This window comes from Molossus molossus, unplaced genomic scaffold (genome assembly GCF_014108415.1).
Source record: "Molossus molossus isolate mMolMol1 unplaced genomic scaffold, mMolMol1.p scaffold_m16_p_12, whole genome shotgun sequence".
NCBI classification, from domain to species: domain Eukaryota; kingdom Metazoa; phylum Chordata; class Mammalia; order Chiroptera; family Molossidae; genus Molossus; species Molossus molossus.
In genome coordinates, this window is record NW_023425347.1 from 96,667,827 (window position 1) to 96,690,477 (window position 22,651).

General features: G+C 47.4%; 1 protein-coding gene across 3 annotated transcripts in view; it reads right to left on the minus strand.

Annotated features, from left to right (window-relative positions):
- The window catches only part of VPS13D (vacuolar protein sorting 13 homolog D), a 238,863-nt gene that overhangs the window by 42,087 nt on the left and 174,125 nt on the right, over positions 1 to 22,651 (minus strand). For all 3 annotated transcript variants that reach the window (XM_036256564.1, XM_036256565.1, XM_036256563.1), the window contains 2 exons: positions 5,699 to 5,831; positions 2,811 to 3,006 (listed from right to left, as the gene is read on the minus strand). In XM_036256564.1, coding sequence (XP_036112457.1) covers positions 2,811 to 3,006; positions 5,699 to 5,831 — 329 coding nt within the window. The remainder of the gene's footprint in view (positions 1 to 2,810; positions 3,007 to 5,698; positions 5,832 to 22,651) is intronic.

Genomic DNA, 22,651 nt, shown 5'->3' on the forward strand with positions numbered 1-22,651 from the left:
AAGTGTTCTTTTCTCTCTAACATATGGGCCCTCATCAAGAACCCTACTTCTGGACCTAGATAAATGGACTAAGGGAAGTTGGTTCAAGGGCTTCAGAAGACACTGTAATGCCTTGTCAGTGCAATAACGGATAAAGGGACAGGTTTCTTAGAGGCCCCCAATTAGCATGGGCCTAGCACGTGCCCCACTCACCTGATACCTTTGGCCATGGCTCTCCCACTCCTGCTCGTCCAGGAACAGAGAGGAGAGGCCCGTGCCTACCTGGCTGCTCCTCACTCACGACCGGAGCTTCTGTCCCAGGCGGAGCGGAGGCGAGGCAGACGCGGGGCGGGGAGCTCGCTGGCTCCCTCCAGTGCCCGTACTGCTGGCTCTGGGACGAGCTGCTCGGCTTCTCTGCCCCGTTCCCAGCAACACGACTGGCTCTCTCACTTGACCGACTCCTGCTTATACTGCAGGCCTCATCTCAAACAACACTTCCCTAGAAGGGCCTTTCTGGTCTGACTGATCATAGGTCGGCCAACCACCCTCGCTTTCATTTTCTCGGATCACACAGTCCCAGAGCACCCTGTAAATCCCCTGTCATCACAGCTTCGGCAAATAATCCCTCATAGGGTTCCCGGGTTTCTGTCTGCTGTGCCTCCTGACCGTAAGCCCTGTGAGACCAGGGCCCGCTTTGCTTTATACAGCTTCTGTTATATTCCCCACCCTGAGTTCTTAGGGAATTTTCAATCAATATTCACAGGCTGCAAATGAATGAATGACAGATATACATGCTGGCTGACACCAAACCGGACTTTCTGTGGCAATGCTGGACAGCAGGTGAAAACAACAAGGACAACTTTCTGTCTGCAGCAACCATTTTGTGCCTTTCCTGTGCACCTAAAGAGAATGCACTTGTCCTGGCCAGTCTGGCTCAGCGGTTAGTGTCGGCCTGCAGACCAGAGTCATGGGTTCGATTCTGGTCAAGGGCATGTACCTCGGTTGCAGTTCGTCCCCGGTCCTGGTCGGGGTCATGCGGGGGGCAGCCAGTCGATGTGTCCCTCTCACATCGGTGTCTTGCTCTCTCTCCCCCACCCCTCCTCCCACTCTATCTCGAAATAAATGAAAAAATATCCTCGAGTGAGGATTAAAAAAAAAAGATGCAAAACTTTATCAAGACTTCCAAACTCACATTATATAAAACCCAAGTGATTTTTTTTCTGGTCAACATCACTAAAGTTAACAGCACAGGATAACTAACATGTATACCTCAAACCCTTTTTAAAAAATGTTTTTATTGATTTTTTTTTTTTTAGAGAGACAAAGAAAGGGAGAGATAGAAACATTGATGTGAGAAAGAAACATTGATCAGCCCCCTCCTGCACGCTCCCCACTGGGGATCGAACCTGCAACCTGGGCATGGGTGCTGACTGAGAATCGAACCAGGACCTCTCAGTCCACGTGATGACGCTCAGTCCACTGAGCTACACTGGCTGGGCTATCTCAGACCCTTTTTGAGACCAGTCACTCAATTCCTTGACCCCTGTGGGATGCTAAGAATAAGAAGGGTTCCTTTGGAATAGTTAAGGGACTTCTGCTTCACTCACACTTCTTTGGGTCTTGTTGTCCTAACGAAATGCTGGATGGGGACTTCTTGGGCTTTGAGCAGACACGGAAAAAGTAACTGGAAATCCTTTTGAGGTTCCCTACTGCCCCAGCCCCTAACTTCATAAATGCTTCGAAATATGCTCCAGGATTGTCTGAGCTCCGTGTCTGAGAGTCGAGTGGAACTTAACTGGAGTAAACTCTACAGATCCTTTTTGACAAGCAGCTGCTTCCAGATGAAAGACATTCTGGCAGAACACAGGACATGGTCCCAGTCTACAGACTTAAGCATTTCCCTGACTGCAGCAATGTGTCATTGGTAGTTTCCTGGTGACAGACAAATGGATTCATTTTAATTGGGGACAATTTTACTTCAAATCCTGCTTGAGGGAGCGATAGGGTGTGGGCACACCCAGCTCTAGGCATCCGAAAGGGCACACTAATTCCCTCAGGGACTATCTACTAAGCAGGCAGCAGCGAAATCCTTCAGGGATTAAGTGGAGTCCAGCTTGGCTGGGACCTGTATCATTCACTGTACCCTTTGTTGATAAGATCCCCAATTAGGCACTCTGAAAAAGGGAGGCTAAAATAGGACACTAACACAAACGGCTAAGGTAAAGTAGCTGGATTCTGTGGGACCTGGGCCGTGGGGCTGTGGCTGATGCCGTCTTGGCCTGTACTAAGGCAAGGAAGCATCCTCAGCAGAACTGCCCACTTGTGGGGGGGTTTCGTTATGAGGCTGGGGGACTGGCTGGCACTTTCAAGTGGAAGAAGAACTAGGAAGGGACAGAGCTACGTGGTGAACCCCCTTCAGGGATTCCAGAACCATGCCATGGGGGGCCAGGAGAAAGACAGCCGACAGCCTGATAGTTTTCTTAACGGGTGGGTGGGGGTCGAGTTAGTTTGGTGAGCAGGGGAGGTTTGCAAGAACGCACTCCTATTTCCGACCCCTCTAATGAAGAAAAACAACATTGTGTGTGTGTAACCAGTAAATAGAGATATAGAGAGAGATACAGCAGGTCTGCAAAAATTCATGCCAGATTGTTGTGCCTCTTTTCCATGTATTTATCTCAGGCAAGTGAGAAATTTTAGTCATGTGTATTCAAATACTGAAAAACCGTATCACGAAAGCAGAAAGCAGATGATTAAACACAGCAGGATGGATTCGGAGAGGCAACAGACCTGGGCTGGGAATTGCAAAAGCCACTCCCCCCATGACCACTGACCTGGGGCCACTAAGCGTGGCTGTGTCTCTCACCGCCTGGGCTGTTTCTGATGCAAAATCCAGGGCGCCTGCCACTGGCTTGGTCACCGTGCCGACAAGCCCTTTCCCGAGGCCGGATATGAAACCGCTGACACCCCCTTCGGTTTTCACACCTTCCATTGTGGAGGTGATGACACTGGTCAATCCACCAATGATACCTAGCAGAAAAGACAAGGACTACTGTAACTGGGCTAAGCACAAAAGCAACAGCACTTAAAGCCAAACCCCTCCAAGCCATGCCCCTGGCAAGGCAACTCGCAGCGTTCTGTCTGTCAATCTCTTGACAGGCCATAGGCAGGCCGACTCAAGATGGAGAACGAGCAGATTTGCCCCTTGAGTTTGGAGTCAGAGGATATATATTGTATATCAGTCAGAAGTAAAGTAAGTTCCAGTTGAAAAATCAAAGAAAAGATCAGAGTTTACCAGTGGTACCCTCCCCTCCCAGGGCTTGGGCAGCACATGGGCCAGTGGGAGAGGGTGCAGACAGTGGGATTCAATCTACTGACAAGAAAATGGGGCTCTTGGAGGAAGTTGGGATCCCGCTAAATATAAGACAGAGGGATAACTAAATACAGACCCGCAGTTTCCTGTAAATACTATGTGACTCTCCACCACCACCAAACGACTGAAATGGGGTGAAAGCTACACACACCTGGCTGAAATCAGATATGGGCGAGTCACAGCAAGTGACAATGCTTGATGAAGGGCACACTTAAAAAGCAGCCAAAGCCAGCTGGGGCCCTAACTGGAGTCAGTTTGAAAGATTAACCTAGGTCAAAAAGATATTCCAAACATTTTGAAAGTGGACAGCAATGACCTTGAAGAGCCTCCAAAGTGGCCGGAAGCTGGCCAAGGCTGAAGAGGATATGGCCTTGCAGGAAGCGGGCCCTGTGCAGGGAGCATTTCCAGGATCTGTGCCAGTGACACTCACAGGATGTTTACCTGCTGACCGTGGGGGTGTGAGGAAGCGCTCTAGACTCTTCAGCTCTAGTGAGACGAATTGGTAAAGGAAATCGCTTGGGTGACAACGTACTAACAATTCAGTGTTTCTTCTGGATTCTGGGTCCAGCGAGGCAATATCCCTTTCCCAACCTTTTGAACGAAGGTCATGGCAGAGACAGAATGCAACTAAACCTAGGTCAAGCAAGGCCTACAGACAGAAGTGGACATGAACAGGGCAGGAGTGCAGCAGATACCATGCAGCCACCAGTGGCGAGCACCTTGAGCTGGCATCCTTGGTTTTTAAACCAAGGAGATTATCTTTCAAGGGCTTTTTCATCCTGAAGGGAGGATCTCACTTTAGGTTACTGCTTACATGGCTCCTCCTTGGATGGGGCCACTTGTTCCTTGTCTTACAATGAAAAGCCCGTCTCCTGGAGATGCTGTACATATTTCCTAATGTTCCTTGGTTGGTGGGGATTTTGTGACCTTGAAATAATCCCCCATCCTCTCAGCACATAGCGTGTCCATCTAAAACGTGAGGACACCACGTTTTCTCTTTGCATCCCAAGGATGCGGGATTATACACAGCAAAGTATTTTATATTTGCAAAAAAAAAAAAGTCCTCTACTGGTCCAATGCACTATCATTGCAGTTACTAGAAAGAATAATCAAATTTCTAACCCCAAATGATTACCCAACAATCCAGTTTCAAGGTACATAAAGAGATTAATTTCAGCCAAATATTCCTCCTGGTTGATGTTTCCGGGGGGAATGCTCCCTTTCCCGTTGGGCAGGCTTAGGGGGTGCAAAGGCATTTTGATCCAAACCTTACCCTTAGGAAAGCTGATAAACAAAAACTCTCCTAAACACAGAGAGATATGTGATGTTTTATTATCTATATTCCTTCTTCTTTCAAATGCTGATAATAAAAAGTTCTTCAGTCTTGACATGACTTCTGATAGCTTCAGGCTATTGCTAAGAATCTGGAACAAACGGCTCACTTTAATAACCATTACTAAGCATGAGCTACATGCAGGTACCATGTAAGGTACTGCAAGTTCAAGGGCGAACACAAAGTGGTCTTCCGGCTCCCAGCCACTGTAGCCTATCAGGGAAGCCAGATGCACACAGCAGGCTACATACACAACCCAGACTGCCGTGTGTGCACTCATCATCCTTAATTCTACTGGGGACAGTAGAGCAGGGCAAACGTCCTTTAAGTTGGACTTCTAGGTTGAGCAGGGTTCTGACAAGCAATGAAGAGGCAGAGGAAGGGAGGGCAGAAGGAACGGGAGGCACAGAACCCGGGGGCAAAGTATAGTGTGGCTGGGGACAGTGGCTGGGTTTATACTTCCAAGGGCCTTGAATAAAGCCAGGCTAAGAAGTTGTTGAGAAATATACAACAAAAGGCAAATGAGTTGGAATTAAAGCATTAAAAGTCACAACTAAACAAATTCAGAGACCACCGCCCACATCTCCTGGGCACATGGATCGGCAAGCCCTGAGAATGCTCACTTATACAGGACTCAGGAGCACCTGGGCCCCAAGCCTGGTGGACAGCTTCACATCCCTCTTTCTATGGCAGGAACGCCCAGCAAGCGGAAGGCAAGTCTTGAGGCAGCAAGTCCATATTCTAAGCAGGGGTTTGGCTGATTACACCTTACAACACCTTGGGAGCAGAAGCCAGAGAAGGATGGCAGGGTGCACTACACTCAAAGTTAACGGAGGGTTCTCACAGCTGGTAACGTTTCGATGGCAAGGGGGATAAACAAGAGCGCCTGGAAGGCTGCAGGCACCAGGGTGCCGAGCCAGGATCCACGCTGCTGTCGGCTCTCTTTTATTCCGGGCCTCTCTGAGAAACTGTGGCAGAAGAGCCATCATCCCATAGCCTGACAGCAGGTGACTTACCATGAGCCAGGCCGTGGATGCCAGCTACCAGGTGCTCGCCACTGGTGGCTGCGTGGTATCGGATGTATTCCCGCTCGGACTGATGCCGGTTATCCATCGTCTTTCCCAAGCCATCCGACAAGGTCCCTGCAAACTGTGATGAATTAAAAACAGAAGGGGAGGAGTTTTAAAACATCAGCAGAATTAACTAATTATTTATTTATTTATTTATTTATTTATTTATTTATTTATTTATTTATTATTTTTTATCCTCACCCAAGGACATTTTTAACATTTATCTTGAGATAGAGCGGGAGGGAGAGAGGGAGAAAGAGAGGGAGAGAAACATCGATGTGAGAGACACACATCGAGTGGTTGCCACCCACATGACCCCAACCAGGGCCAGGGACAAACTGCAACCGAGGTACGTGCCCTTAGCGGGAACCGAACCCGGGCCTCCCTGGTCCACAGGCTGACACTCTAACCGCTGAGCCAAACTGGCCAGGGAAGAACTTTTATTATTTTAATTATTTAATTAATAAATACCCCCCCTTGCTTCTAGCTGGGATTCCGTGAATACCAAGCAGGAGAGAGAGAGAAACTGCTGAGTCGCACACACCCTGTGTCCCAGGAGAGTGGTTCACAAGCATGGGACGCTTACCCTGGTGGACCAACATTTACAAAACAAACCCTGAAAATCCACCATGACATTTACCTTCCTCGATTCTATTGCTAATTTACCCAAAAAGTAAAGGTATAACAGAATGACCTGGGGGAGAAGAGGTGAGCTTCAGGATTCACAATGTTAAGGACACAGGCTCTGTGCTGTGACAATCAATGGGATACAGAATAGGAAATGTGGCAAATTGTTGCCTTAGGGTTTGGTATCAAGATTTTTAGAGACATCAACTGCCCTTAATGCCTTTTCTTTCACTTATTCAACAGTTACCCAGTGCCTTGTTGCCCGGCCCCATTTATCAAAAGAAAAAGTGAAGTATATGGAGAGGTTTGCAGGTGAGGTCACCTTTCACTCAAGTGGCAAACTTGAACTCATGACTTCAAATGCAAACTCCTGCCCCACCAATCAGAGAGAGAGTCTTTACCCTGGCCTATTTTAACCAGAGAAGCTGTCTCATTCATCACAGCTGGATAAAAAGGACATAAAAGTCTGTTTTGTCACAAGACGATGTGAAAAGGTTTAAAGTGACAGTTAATAAACCACAGGGTACTTATCCTCATCATTCAGGCATAAAAAGGGAAGGATATCAAATACATAATTAACCTGCTCTGGAAGGATCTACCAAAACAAGTGGTTTAAGTGCCAATGACCCAGGACTAACCTTTCAGAAAACTCACAGGAATGTTACCCAGATATAAAGCTCAGTGCGAAGACGTGAGCGAGCAGCCCGCCTGGAAGACCCAGAACGCTGGGTAGCCATCAGGGGGCCTGTTCCACTACCGTCTTGGGGGGTGGGGATGGGCGTGGGCACAGACCTGCCCGGAAGCCACAAGCCATCAGCCTTCGGGCTTGTTCATCTAGTGACGGGGAAGGTGAGCTCTGGGCACAGAGGCGGGACTGGAGGAAGAAACGGCAGTTTCATGTGAAGCAGCGGTTCCTGCAGCAGGACCTGGGAACACCCCTTTCCTTCGCTCCGTCCACACGTTTTCGTGGTCTAGGGCAGTGATTACTGGCCTCTCTTTCATTGTTTGCTTTTGCCCTTACCTCCCGTCATTCCCTAATTAGAGAACGTAAAGCGAATGAAAATTAATTTTACAATTTCCATTAGGATGACGACAAGATGGGATATTTGCAAGGCCAGCACTATGAATCTCCAAGTGGGGGTTTTAGTTAGGGACCCCATCTAGGAGCCATGGGCCTGGGCATCAGACCAACCAGATTCTAGTCCTCTCTCAACCATTCCAGTAGCTACACGACCCTGAGCAAGTTGCCCCATCCCTGAGCGCCCCTCTCGGCATCTGGAGAACTGTGACAGTATCAACACTGCCGTGGGGCTGGAGGGGTTGTGACCTGGGCTCAGGGTGTGGAATCGAGTGGGCATCCTTACTGGTATCACTAGTTAGCTACTAGTCCAAGGAGAAACATCCTGCATCCACTGAAGAAAGCCTTTCAAAGGTCTAGAATTATAGTCATTTACATTAGGATTTACCATTAAAAACAACAACCAACCAACCCTTTCCCAACTGAGTTTTTGGAGTGGTACCATCTATAAAATTAGAGTGTTGGATTTGGCGGTTTCCAGAATCCCTTCCAGCTCAGACGGTGTGTGATCTCCGATCCGAGTTAGAATGTCTTTATTAAGCACTCGCCCGAGCCCAGCAGCCGGTGCTGCTGAGGGTATAGGCAAGGGCAGCCTGGATGCTGCTCTCGTTAGGCTCACACTCCACGCGCGGAACGGCCAGCAGCAGGAATGTGGGGTGCAGACTGCTAGCACCGGGAACAGAGAGAGGAGAGGGAGATAGGGCTCTTGTTCTGGAAAGGCCCCGAAAGCCCCTGCTCTGTTCTGGAATCCTGTAGGGGCCAGTGTTCTTCACTCCGAGTTTGGGTGGAAATGCCTCCCCTCCCCGATACCGCGGGGGGGGGGGGGGGGGTCAAGGGAAAGAGCTGTCATCAGAAGCGATTGTGAGGGCATCCAGGGGCACGGGCTCCACCTGAAGAGGGCCAGCAGCACCCAGGTTCCTTTCAGGGTCTTGTTCGGGTCATTCTCATTTTCCTTAAAGCCTTAATTTGCTTGAAAAGAGAGATATCATGGGAAGAGATATTAAGGCCCTGTCTACCTATTCCAGCAGCTGACTAGGAAGACGTTAAAAATGCCAAAACACTTCCCCCACACCAAGAAAATCTGGGAGAACAATCTAGTCAAACGGCCCTATACCAGCCCCCCTCCAACAATGAGCCCCATCAATAAAGCAAGTTTAATACTCAAGGTTTATGAGTGAGCCTGAGCCACGTCTAATTGCCGACTGACTCGGATACAGCACCCTCACCCCTCCGCCCCCAGCACTGTATGGTCCTTGTGTTCCTACAGAAACACCACGCTGACCTCAGGAGGATGAGATGCGATGACCCGAGAGAGCACTCTTCCCTTAAATGCTGGATTCTTCCATGTGTTTCTCAGGTACCTTTACCATGGAAAGGTGCCTACATCTAGTCAACTTATTCTAGGCCTTTCGTCTGAATTCCCATTTCTTTGTCTATAAAAAAATTCTCATGCAAGCCGGCTGACCTTGACTTTTGCTACTTGTGAGTCAAAGATACTAACAGAAAATGATGACAGAAATCTTCACCCCTAGGAATGTGCCTTTGAGAACTCAGAGAACTTAGGAAGATGCTGAAACCTACAACCCAACCAAACCCAGGCTGATGAAAGGCTAATGAGATTTTACAGGAAGAGCCATTTTACAGGAACTAAACTGAAGCCAGCCTGGTGAAGGGTCGTGTGGGTAAAGGCTGGGCCTTGGGCCAGTCCCCTGGGCTTCTGAGGACTGGACCCAGGGCACCACGGAGCTTGCGGCCTTCTCGCGAGCTGTGGGAGCGCTTAGTCATCCTTACTTCCCTCTCATTCCCACCTAGTGGGAAAGTAAATCACACCCTGTATCTTATTTCTCCCTCAAAGATAGGGTGAGAACATGGGCTGGAGAGGGAGGTGGTTCCAGTAAGCACTCTTTACGGGTGCCCTTGGCATTGTCTTCTCTGCGGCTGCAAAGTGTTATTTCACCCATGTCCTTGACTTTGAAGATGGCTGTCAAAACAGAGCGGACATACCCATGAGAACGACAACATCCTGTGGGAGTGACGGAGCAGGACATCCTTCGAATTTATTGTGAAACTTTTTCACAGCGGATGCTCTCTGGCATGTCCGTGGATGCTCAACATGGGAAATGAAGGCTGGAGGCAGATACTCGGATCACTCACAGAAAAGGGAAAACTAATCCCAGAGACACTGGGGCAAAGGCTGAAAATCATCAGGACAGGAGCGAATGCAATCCAGCTGTGCATCAGTCAATCAACCCACCAATCAGGCAAGGCGGGAACCCTACTGAGTGCCAGCTAGCGAGTGAGAAGCATAGAGGGGAAATGGTTCCTGCCTCATGCTCCTGCCTTCCAGGGCCTCAGCCAGGAGGTGTGTGTGGGCATAATGGAAAGATATTCATTCACACCAGGTTCGAGTTCTATCTGTGACACTTATTAATTGCAAGATCATGGACAAGTAATTTACTATGTGAAGCACTAGACAATTCATTGAAGTACTAGCATGGAGCCTGGTACTTCAATTTCTTCCCGTGCGAGCTGGGAATAACCGGATTCCGTGGGGCCGTGGTGAGGACTGAGATGTGTGCATGCCGGGCGTCTGGCTCCGAGCATCCGCAGCGACGTGGAAGCTAGTGTGGAGGGGCATAGAAGCACAGGGCAGAGAGCATGTACCCGGCTTGCACTCCGGGAAAGGACTAGCAATTGGAAGGTAATTTGCAGATAATTTGTAACTCTACTTGGTATAAACATAACCTCAACACCAGAAGGAGCATCTGCAGAGACTTAAGTCAAATATAGCTCATTTTGTAGCAATTTCAAGTCCACAAAACAACTGAAGGCTGCAAGTGAATCCTGTCCCAGCTAAAATGAAAGGTTCCGAGGAACAGAATGTCCTTCAGAAAACCTGCTATTACATTTGCAAAGACAACAGTGATCCCCACCCCCTCCTTTCACGGAAGGAGGCTTTAGCACACAGCATACTTGTGAATCCTGGCCACAGCCTGAAGTCATTAATTTCTCTAAAGCCATATTTTTAGCTAGGGGGGAAAATGTCAGAAGAACTTCAAGATGCCAGTTCTACTGCAGAGCTGACCCACAGTGCACGTCAATACCCCACCTTCCAAAAATAATTCCATTGTCCACAGAAACAGAGCCACTATAAATTAGGCTGGGTTTGGAGCTGGGCTCAGAACAGATGATGTTACAAAACCGACATTCAAGTAGATGCTGGAATGGTGAAAGAGAAAAAAGTTCACACTGTGTCCCTCTGTTCTGTCCGATCAGTTCCTTGACCCTTTCATGCTATTCGGCAAGCACGGGATGCCAGAGGTGTTTGGCCAGTGTAACAGGAGCCTGGGCTTGAATTTCCCCCCCTTCTCTGGGGTTCTTCTTTCACAGTTATTTACCTAATGGAAATTTCCTCTTTAATGTCCTTGCTCCACGGAGGAGTAGCTGGTGACAGTACTTCTCTTGTCACCAGGGCAGAGGGTGAGCACATGGAGCAGGAACAAGGCTGCGTGTGAGGAGTCTGATGTCCTTCCAAGTGGAAGGTGGCCGGCTGCAGGTCTCGGCCACCAGCACAGCTCCCGTTCTGTTCAGCGCCGCCCGCGAGAAGCTCTGCTTGAACACAAGCTCGGGAAGACCCAGCTCGCTTCACACTGCCTGTAACTAAGGGTGACGTGAACTTGGCGGGGCTGCCCCCACGCAGTCAGTCAGACAGGGCCAAAGGAGTCAAATTCTTATGCTGTCACTCACTACACCTGCACCTGCTGAAAGCTGCTGGACCTCAGTTTACCCGTCTGCAAACAACAAAGTTCTCTACGCTGAAGGAGTGCTTTGCCGGGTTAAGGGGACAAGGCAGAGCTCTCGGCGCCATGTGGGGCACGCGACGGCCATCAGTGTCTGTGAGTCTCTGAGACGTAGCTTGGAAGCTTCGAGTACAGTCGTGTCTCCCTCTGCTAGCTCATGAACAGGAAACCTCCTTCAAGTCACGGAGGACTGACGTCACTCCAGAACTGAGGAGCTCACCTCTTCTCTGTTCCATGTTGTTTAGCACAGCCACAGTTCAGAATGGCTCTCGGAGTGGGAGTTCGGCCTTGAAAAGCCCTTTTGTGACACTTGTGAACTGGGAAGGGTTAAAGGAAAATGTGATCCAACTGGCAGTGGGTATTTGTCACCGACACAAGGCAAACCAAACAGCTAATCCTTCAGCCAAATGGTGAAGGGGGAGGGTGGGGGCTGGGGAAGGGCATTAAAAAAAAAAGGCATGGAACAAGTTGAGGTTTGGCAAGAAAGAGGCACTTCTGGACCCCAGCTCTCTACGCAGAAGTACGACAGGTTTGCCTGTCTCAGTTCTACTTGGTTGTAACTGCGTGTAGCCTCCTTAAGGCAGAGAAAGGGGCAGAATCCAGAAAAGAGACCCTGAATGAGAACAATAAAGACATTTTAAAGCTGAGACTGACATTCTACTCTAGTAACGTGCCTAAACCAATGACCTTGCTTTTGGGGTGGCGGGGGGATGGGAGGAGAGTGGTCTCTGGAGATCTAAAAGCCCTCCTACCCTAAGACATACACCATGTTACTATTTCACGGATAAACACTTATCAGGCAACAGACACTCCTTTTCAGTTAAGAAACAAAGTTATCCAAAGCCACCCAGAATTATCTCAGCACACAAGGTCTAAACATAAGCAACAAAGTCAGACCTCAAGACTGTCCTGCTTCTCAACTAGCCTAAGACGCGCGCCTGCTGAACCGGCTGGTCTCTCCGCTGTTCTGCGACTCTGACCCGGCTGTGAACTCGGACGTGTTTCAGATTAATCTAGAGGCTTCGAGTGGTTTGAAGCACTCTCGGAATAGGGTTTTGCTTTTTCTTTAATAAGGAACCATGAAGTCTGCTATAAGGCTAAAAGCACAGAAATCAGCAGAACACCCACAGGAAGACCGATTTTCAAGAACAGACAACTGTCAAGGCTCAGTCACGTCCTCTTTTCTGTTTCCTCTACGCCAGCTATAAAGAATGGTGTGCAGGCCCTGGCTGGTTTGGCTCAGCAGTTACCGGACCAGAGAGTCACGGATTCGATTCTGGTCAAGGGCACGTACCTCGGTTGCAGTTTGGTCCCTGGCCCTGGTTGGGGCTGTGCGGGAGGCAGCCAATCGATGTGTCTCTCCCATGTCAATGTTTCTCTCTCCCCTCCCTCTGTCCCACTCTGTCTGAAGATAAATGGGAAAACATCTTCGAGTGAGGATTAAAAAAGAACGGTGTGCAGGGTGAATCTTTACACCCCGCTGTGGACGGGATGGTGCCCTCCCACCCTTCAGCCCTTCCTCAGCGAGGCCTTGTCGTGCATTTTCCGCAGAAGGGGTGGGGTTGTGCTGAGGGTGCAGGCCTCCCTGCCCCCTGCTGGAAACTCCTTGAAGTATGCAGACAGAAGTCAGAGGGAGTTCCTGCCCACTTGGTGCTACACAAGGGGATAAGCCTTCCCAGCCCACGAGAGACCTTCAGTTTTGCCATCTAACAAGGTTTTTCACTATGCATAAATGGCCCAGTACTGAACCAAAAGATAGATTATGATGGGGGGCGTGTCTGAGGTGGTCACACCATATGCCTGACTTGGCAGATAAATTACTTCAACACTAGGAAAGCAAACAGGCTTCGAAAGGCGAGGAGTCTTAGTCCCAGCTCTGTCACTAGTACCAACTGGGTGATCAGGAGCAAAACACATGCTCTCTTTAGGTTCACTGTCTTCATCTGTAAAGCAGGAGCATACTACCCACAGAGTTGCTGGGTTCATCCAGAGAGACCTTGGTTTGTAAAGTACCTGGGCCCTGGCTGGTTTGGCTCAGCGGTTAGAGCGTCGGCCCGCAGACCAGAGTTGCAGGTTTGATTCTGGTCAAAGGCACGTACCTTGGTTGCGGTTCGATCCCCAGCCCTGGTCAGGGTCATGTGGGAGGCAACCAGTCGATGTGTCTCTCTCATATCTCTTTCTCTTTCTCTCCTTCTCCCCCCTCACACTCTATCTGAAGATAAAATGGGGAAATGTCCTCAGGTGAGGATTAAAATAAAGTACTTGGGAAAGAACACAGAGCAGTGTGTAAATGCCAAGGGTTATGACTGCAAACCCTCCTCTTTGTTCTGAGTGTTCCCCTCACCCTCCCTCCCCAGCTGAATCCTAGGTGTCTGTCTCGTTCTGCAATACAGGGCTCACCTTATACTCATTCGAGAACAAAGAAAAGCTTACAGAGAAGTTCATTAGAAACACACTAAAATCTCAACTACAGAAGTTAAGAAATGAAACAGGACATCTGACAACAGCAAAGAAGCTCCAGCTGCTCACTCCCAGCCACAGGACTCCATTCTTGTCGAGCGCTCTGTCTTTCCAATGAACAGCCACATTCTCTTCACTGCCAAAGGCTGGAAAAAGGACATGGGCATTGCCGAGAACAACCACACGTGCTGGGCACTGGAACAAGAAGCTGGACTTCTTACTGGAAAGTCCGATAGGTTTCAAGGGTTTGAAATACCTTGGTGAGATTTTTAGAAAGAACTCTATCCCCAACTGGATCTTCAAATAAATGAAGTTTTAAGTGCGTATATAGCAGAATTGGTCAAAGAAAGCCTCCAACTGCTGGAGACCACAGTGTAACGTCTGGAACTATAAACACAGATCAACAACGTTTACTGCACACCAGGTGCTGTTCTAAGGGCTTGACAGTTAGGAAATCATTTAATTAGTTTAATTCTCATAACACACCTATGAGGCAGGCTCTGTTACTATGAAAGACCATGACTGTCTCTAACAAAAGTCTGCCAGGTACCTACCCACATTTCATACTGGGTAACACACGAAGGAAACCCAACCATGATGTTCGTTATTGTCTCCATGGGAAATTCCTCTAAATGCCACTAAAAATCTTACAGAGACACCACGTGAGACGCAGTGGTGGTAACAAAAGGGAGGCAGCTGAGGGAAGTATATAAATGATACAGTTTCTGAAAAAAATTAGATGCAATCCCTGGGCAAGAAAGAGGGGCAGGTTCCAACCCCTTCCTTGAGCGACCCACCCGGACACTTCCCCTTTCCATCATCCTGGCTTTGCTGCAGGTGTGCAGCTTCGGCTCCACTTTCTCCCTTCCCCCAGCCATCGCTGTCACCACCTGGAAAGGCCCCAGAAACAGAAGCGGTTCTGTAAACGTCCTTTCTGGGATCCACTACAACACGTCAGTTCACAGAACCAGCATGTACCAATTAGGCTGGGAAGAAAGATGGAAGCCAACTGGGGTGGAGATCGGGCCAGCGATGGCCATGGCTCCTGCCCGCAGAGGGGAGGTCTGCTGTCCGCCCCAGCTTCTGACAGAAGGACCTGCTGGAGGAGGGAGCACCGAAGCCAAAAAGCTACGAGACCTCGCTCATCAGGGCGGAGCTGGTCAAGCAAGTCTAACTCCAGACGCTCCGGGAGAGGCGGCGAACACCAGCCGTGCTCCTGGGTAAGAGAGGGCCTTGGAAGCGCACCCCCGCTGCCATCCCTCTCCTCCCCATGGCCGCCACTGCTCCGCTCTCCACCCCGCCCAGCCACCTAGGGGAAACGCAGCATTCCCCGTGGACACCAAGGCACTGCTTCTGACGAGCCTGCGTTTGGGGAAAGCTGGGGATGCAAAGGCCAACACTTCATTCTAGGTGATGTTCGGGAAGTTATTCCTCAGCAAGTGTGACGAATGCTAGATAAGACCACAGACTGGTCTCTAGCATCTGGAAGAACAAGGGAAATTGAACCTCGCCTTTTGGGGTAGCATGGAAATGGGAGGCAGGTCAGATCCAAGGCACTTAGATCCGATCTCGTTTCTCCTGAGCTTGGCTTGATCCCAGGCTCGAATGAAAGTCCAAAAGAAGGTTCTTTTTTTAAATTGGGAAATGTTTCCACACCCTTCAGATGGGCTGAAATAAAAATACAATGGCAGATTAGCTATATTTTCCAACAGATCCCCAGAACCCTCTGGTCTCTGCCTGGGATGTCCCTTAATGCCTTTCTGTAGGTAGTCTTACCTTTGCATTTTACAACCCTACACAAAGTGACACTCAGAATTCATCCCCATCTACTCCCTATAGATCTGATGTTTTTAAGGCAGAATTAGCCATTCATTGCTGAATTAGCCATTCCTAGGTTAACAAATTTCAAGCCTAAAAAAAAGTCCTGGAATGAGGAAGAAAACAATCCATTTAGCTCAATAGCTGCCATTTCTGAAGGTGACTTAATGGGCCTATTCTGATGTCTTGTATTGCTTTTAAGAGAAAACCTTCAATTACTGGAAAGAATAGAAATTAGGAGCTCTGGTTCAATATATTACCTACTTAAAAGAGAGCTAATTAAGCCTTTTTTATAAAAAAGATGCCCCTACTCTGGTCTAAACAGAACCGATTCTGTAAGACTGAGTTTCCTAAGGACCTCCTTGAGGATTTCAGGAGCCGGGGCTGCCTCTGCCTCTCACACACATCTCCTTCTACTGCCCATCCCCAGAAAGCAGTCCCTCCTCGAGAGTCTTCCCTTTACATACCAAGCTCTGACCCTTACTGAAATACAAGTCCCGCTGGGAAATCCTTACTTTATATATATACTGCAAATGAAAAGCTCAGAAAACACCTTTTGCAGGGGAAGTACACATGAGAGGAGATCAAAGCACGTGACACTAGAAGATAGAAGGAAAGAGTAAATACGAGTCCTCTCTGGAGAAAAAGAACAGCAGCCAGCGCCTCTAAAACTTTTCTTACAAAATGTCCAGCATTCAGTAAAAATCACCAGATATGTAAGTGAACAAAATGACTGGAAACTAAGAAGAAAACCCCTAGAAGGTCACTCACCAGTTATCCAGACATTAGAGTTATTAGATACACAGAAAACAGTATATAGTGATCTTCCAAACATTATAAAAACAGAGAAAATTTTAATGGAGAACTGAAATTAAGATTTTCATAGTTGGCTGAAAAAGCAGAGTAGATAGAGCACCACAGAGGATTAGTGAACCAGAAAAAAGTCAGCAGAAAATATCCAGATCAAGGCATGAAAAAACAAACAAACAAGGGGGTGGAAATACAGAAAGGAGCCTAAAGACACGTGGGACATGGAGAAAAGAAAAATAAAAAGTCCAACTTCCATGTAACTGGGGTCACAGGAGGAAAAAGAGAGAGAAGGGGACAGAACAGTATCTGAAGTGACACTAGCCAAGAATTTTCCAAAATTGTCAAAAGACATCAAGCTACAAATTCAGGATACATTACAAATCCCAAGCAGACACATTATTATTATTAAAAACCAAAGACAGCCCCGCCAGTGTGCTGAGTGGACTGAGCATCGTCTCAAGGACTGAGAGGTCCAGGTTCAATTCCCGGTCAGGGCACAAGCCGGGGCTGTGGCTCAATCCCCAGAAGGGGACGTGCAGGAGGCAGCCAAACGATGTATCTCTCTCACATCGATGTTTCTCTCTCTCTCTCCCTTCCTATCTCTCTAAAAAATCAACAAAAACATCCTAAAAACTAAAGACAAAGAATAAATTGTAAAAGCAGTCAAAGGAAAGCAGGCCTATCACCTACCTCCACAGGAGCAACAGTAACACTGACTGACCCTCTGTCAGCAAAAGTGATAGAACAACGACGAGATACTATCATTAAAGGGCTGAAAGAAACTCGCCAATCCAGAATTCTAAATTCAGTAAAAATATCTTTTAAAAATATGGAAGAAATAAAGATATTTTCAGGGGGAAAAAACCAACCTGAGAAATCCCACCGCCAGAAGACCCACAAAAGCAAGTTCTTCGGCAGATGGAAAACGACCCCGTGTGGATATGCAAAGACAACAGTGAATGATGACAGCACAAACATGTATAAATCTAAATGGATACTGACCATTTAACACACATACACACAAACCCACAGGACTAATAACTACTCAATGACTCGGTAACTTGGCCCCTAAATATGTACTGGAGATTCTCGTACCTGTGCTCTAGGAAACTTGAACAAGAGCATTCGTAGCAGCGTCATTCATAACAGCAAAATATTGAAAAACAGTTCAAATGTCTAACAGTAGAACATGAATTGTGGCACACTCACACAATGGAGTACTAGACAGCAGTGAAAATGAAGGAGCTGCAGGTAAACATATCAACATGGATGGATCTCAAAAATGTGATACTGAGTAAATAAAACGAGGTCACGGGGCTACATTCAGTGTGACACTGTCTATGAGTTCAAAACTGGCGAAATGATAAGCACACTGTTCAGTGACACATACAAATACAGTAAAACTATACACGGAGAAGACAGACACGATTAACACAAAATTCAGGGCAGGGATCACCTCAGGGTATGAAGTGAGTGAAAGGACTATGATCAGGGAGGCTTCAAAAGTACTAAAATGTTCTAGTATATTCTATCAGTATAATATCCCATTATAATCTATTAGTCTATTCTATTGTTTAAGCTGAATATTAGGTCCTGATATTCATTTGACTGTTCTTTATTGTATTTATATATTTTATATTTATTGTTGAAAGTATTACAGATTCCCCCCCACCCCACCCCCTCCTGTCTGCTCTCACATTTAACCATTCTTTAAAGAGAACATACACTATACAACACTCCATTGATGGACTCTTCCATAATTTCAAAATGTTTATGAAATTCTTTGTAAATATACCACCAAAGGCAGAATTCATTTTTAAAAATAAAAATTAACTTCATAAAAGTTATGCCTATATTTGCAATACCACCATACACAAAAATATCATAAACAAAATGTTGTATAAACTTTGCCAACTGGGCAGGAAAAGAGGGAAAAAGGAAGCAACCTAAGGACAAAAATAAAGATGACTTGGACAGCTATTAGATCTTGTAGAAAACTTCTCATTGGCATAATGGAGACAAAAGCAATATGTCCAAAGGTCTTTTCTCTATGTAATACCCTTCTTTCTCCATTAAAAGCAAGGGAGCCTGGCCGGTGTGGCTCAGTGGTTGAGCGCTAAGAGGTGACGGTTCGATTCCCGGTCAGGGCACATACCCAGGTTGTGGGCCCGAACCCCAGTGCAGGGCATGCAGGAGGCGGCCAATCAATGTTCTCTCTCATCGAAGTTTCTCTCTCTCTCTGTCTCCTGCCCTCTCTCTCTAAAATAAATACAGAAAAAATAAAAAGCAAGGAAAATCTCAGAAATAGATCACTCAACAAAAGGACGAGAAGCTGATTAAAAAGTAGAGGACAGATATGATAGCCTGAATCCTCAAAAATCAAGTTAGCCACAGAGACTTGAAATTCTGCTGTTCAAACACACAACACGAGCTGATAACATATGACTTTAGTTTCATCTCGCAGTTTAGAGGTGAACTGTCCAATGAGGTCAACACATGCCACAGGAGGCTACTGAGCACTTACCATGTGACAGTACAAATGAAGATATGCTATCAGTATAAAACACATACTAGAATTTAGAGATGTAAGGTGAAAAAAGAATGTAAAACAGCTCACATTGATGACATATGAAAATAATATTTAGGCCCTGGCCGGTTTGGCTCAGCGGTTGGAGCGTCGGCCTGCGGTACAGAGAGACCCGGGTTCGGTTCCCGCTAAGGGCACGTACCTTGGTTGCAGTTTGTCCCCGGCCCTGGTTGGTCGTGCGGGTGGCAGCCACTCGATGTGTCCCTTTCACATCGATGTTTCTCTCTCTCTCTTCCTCTCTCTCCCTCCCGCTCTATCTGAACAAAAAATGGAAAAATGTCCTCGGGTGAGAATAAAAAATAAAAAAAATAAAAAGAAAATAATATTTTGGATATAGGCTAGATAAAAGTAGTAAAAATCATTTCACCTGTTTCTTCTTACTTCTTTAATGCAACTACTAGAAAATTTTAAATTACAGATGTGGCTCACTTTCTGTTCCTACTGGGCGGTACTGATTCAGAAGTCTGACTCTAAAAAGTACAAGGACACAGTTTCTTAAATTAAAATTAAATTTAGACAGCACCCAAGTCTTGAATTTCAATCAATTCCTTCCACTTAGACTTTATCTCTAGATAACCAATAATACCTCGCAGATGACTGCTCTTCGCTTGAGCAGAGAACAGCTGGAAGGCCTTGGGTTTCGGAAGAAAGGCCTTTGTGCTCGAGATGGAAATCAGCTAGCTACTCCTTTTATTATTCCCTCGCCCAGCAGTAACCTTACAAATCTGTGACCGCTGGGCTTCAGGCTGGCCCTCAGGGAGGCCTCTGCATGGCCTCTGCCAGCACACCACCCACAGGTGACCCACCCCGGACTACTTCTGGGTGCAGCTTTATTAATGGGTGTCCCACTGTCCTGCAGTCAGGTCTGTGTCTGTTTTCTACACAAGTATATGGGCAGCTGCACACAACGCCAAGGACAGAGAACCACCAACAGTTAGGTCAACTGGGCACCCCTCCCCAACCCCCAGGACAGTGCCTGGAACACTCACAGTGAAACAAAGATTTGCTATGCATTCCTTTTCAACTCTTTGGCATCTAACCCCATCCCCGCAACATAGAAATGATTGATTCCACTCCACTAAGAAAAATAAATTTTTTCCCTCCCCTCCACCCTAGACTTTTTTTATTTTTAAATTCTCACCTGAGGATACTTTTCCTTTTATCTTTGGATAGAGTGGGAGGGAGAGTAGGAGGGAGGGAGAAACATCACGTGAGACACATCGCCTGGTTGCCTCCCACACAACCCTGACCAAGGCCGAGGCCCGAACCGTAACCAAGGAACGTGCCCTTGACCGAAATTGAACCTGAGGCTCTGGTCTGCAGGCCAACCTGAGCCAAATCGGCCAGGGCCTGCATATTCTTAAATCCAGACCCTCCTTCTGTGCTCTTATTAGACCTTGTCTAGGAAATTGCTCCATCAATCATATCCCGTATCTTCAATGTTTCTGGCCTTTTCCTTCTGATTGACAAACAGAACCGAGTCTGCTCAATCTTTACAATGCCTTCCTCTCACTTTCCCTCCCATTCAAGCTACTGAGAATCCACTGTCTTCTCTCTGCGGCCCTAGCCTGGAAAGGGTTCTACACCTTATTACTGCCCTTGCCTATTTTTCTGTCGACGGAAGGTCCTGAAGGCACGTGCCTATAGTAAACAACACCAGACAAGGATCAAAACACCTATTGGTACCCCTCAGTGCCCATACATTTGGATGTAATGGGAAATGTAGGGACATATTTAGTGGCAGCTGATGACAGTTTCTTAGCAACTCTCAGATAAGCAGGAGCCCAGACATCACTGTTCCTGGGCTGCTGGTATAGAGCAGATAGGCGTATCTGAGACGCAGTATCTAGGAAGGAAAACAAACCTTCCAGAGTCCAAGGCAAAAAGGAGGAGGCCAAACAGGAAGAATTCCCTGAAGTGGATGGAACAGATCTTATTTCTTTTTACGTGGTGCCTATGGTTTGGCAGACGAGCAAGAGGGGGTCTCTCAGAGGATCTTGAACCTTGCCATGAAGTCTCCCAAAGGGTCAGAGGGATGGGAAAACAGGACTTCACTGCCTTTGATGTTTCCTAATCTTCAGATAAGTGCCACAACCTCCTCTGCTAGCAAGAAAAACAGTGAGTGCAAAATGGACTCAAAATGAGCCTCAGAACTCCAGGAAACAAGATGAGAAAGTAAAGTTGGAAGATGGCGCCTTAAAAAAATGCTACAAGCACAGCCGGTGGGGCTCAGCGGTTGAGCGCCGACCCATGTACCAAGAGGCCATCGGTTCCATTCCTGGTCAAGGCACATGCCTAGGTTGTGGGCTCAGTACCCAGTGAGGGGCATGCAGGAGGCGGCCAATTGATGTTCTCTCTCATCGATGTTTCTCTCTCTCCCTCCCCCTCTCTCTAAAAATCAATAAAGAAAAAAACACCCAACAATGAAATAGCCTGAGTTATGTTTGACAGGATGGCTCAAGCTGCTGCATGGAGAATCAACGTGAGAAGGGGAAGCCAGGGTAGAGGCAGAGGGCTGCTTCGGTGCCAGGCTGGGGATGTCTCTGGGTAGCGGGGCGGCAGTGGGTAGGCAGGAGGCAGTGCCCACACATTGGCCAAGCAGCCCAACCTACATTCAGTCCCGAGAGTCAAAGGATCCAACCCATCTCCCACCCTGCACTAAGAGCCTGAGTACAGGGGAATGTAAAGGCTCAATGTTCCAAGAAGCCAGCAGGACTCCTACGTAGCCTCAGTTTAAACCCTGGTAGAGAAACAGTAGCCACTGCTATCTCACCAAAAATGTCCCCTTTGAATTCATACAAGCAAAACTCAAATTCCAACTCAAAATTTGGACACTGTTACCTGTTTTGAGTGGACACAGGAAAGGAGGGATTTCCAGAGAAAAACCTCCCGACTGAAGTAGATGGGGCCAGGGAGGGCTGGAGGTAGAACCACGAAACATTCCTACAGGATGTGTTTTTCTCTCTCAAACTGCAGTCATCTCTAGGTTAGCTTTGTCTAAAGGAAATGGTGAAACAGTTTGATGGACTCATCAAATGGGGTCAGATAATTTCCCAAAGTGTGGTTTGGGGGTCAATGGCAAACATTCCATCTGCTGTGCTTCAAATTATGCAGAAATGTACTGTTGAAGAAGGAACCATTTCCCCCTTTTGCCTGCCTTCTAGTCCACTTGTTTGAGAGAGGTCTAAATGCCTTGTTCTCCTTTAAAAGGACCCCGAAAGTGATCTGGGCTTCAGGGAGGGCGATTTCTGCTGTCTAGATGGAGACCCTATCAGGCTGACTGGAGATGCCGGAGGCAGCCCACGGCTTAGTACTAGATGGAGTCACTCTGGTCAGAAGGAAAGGTTTGGCTGGATTCGCAATCTACCTGCTGTGAACAGGTCATGATTTGGTTTTAGCTCTAATTATACAAGAAGCAAGCCAGGTTTGGTTTTTTTCCCTGAGGGGATGGGGAGCTGTTGATTTGTTTTGGCCCCCTCTGTGAAAAGTGTAAGTGTTCTAACCCACACACATAAAAATACTTGTAAAAAATTAATAGTTAACATTTGATATATGCAGATACGGTCATATCATAATAATACTAGGCTTAAAAAGTAACAACTCCAGTTAGAGGTCTCTCTCTTTTCTTTTAAACTCACATACACTTGGTAGGGGGAGAAGAAGGGGACCAAAGAGATGGGAAATGGCAGGCCAGCCTCTACCGAGTCGACCCGTTGGTC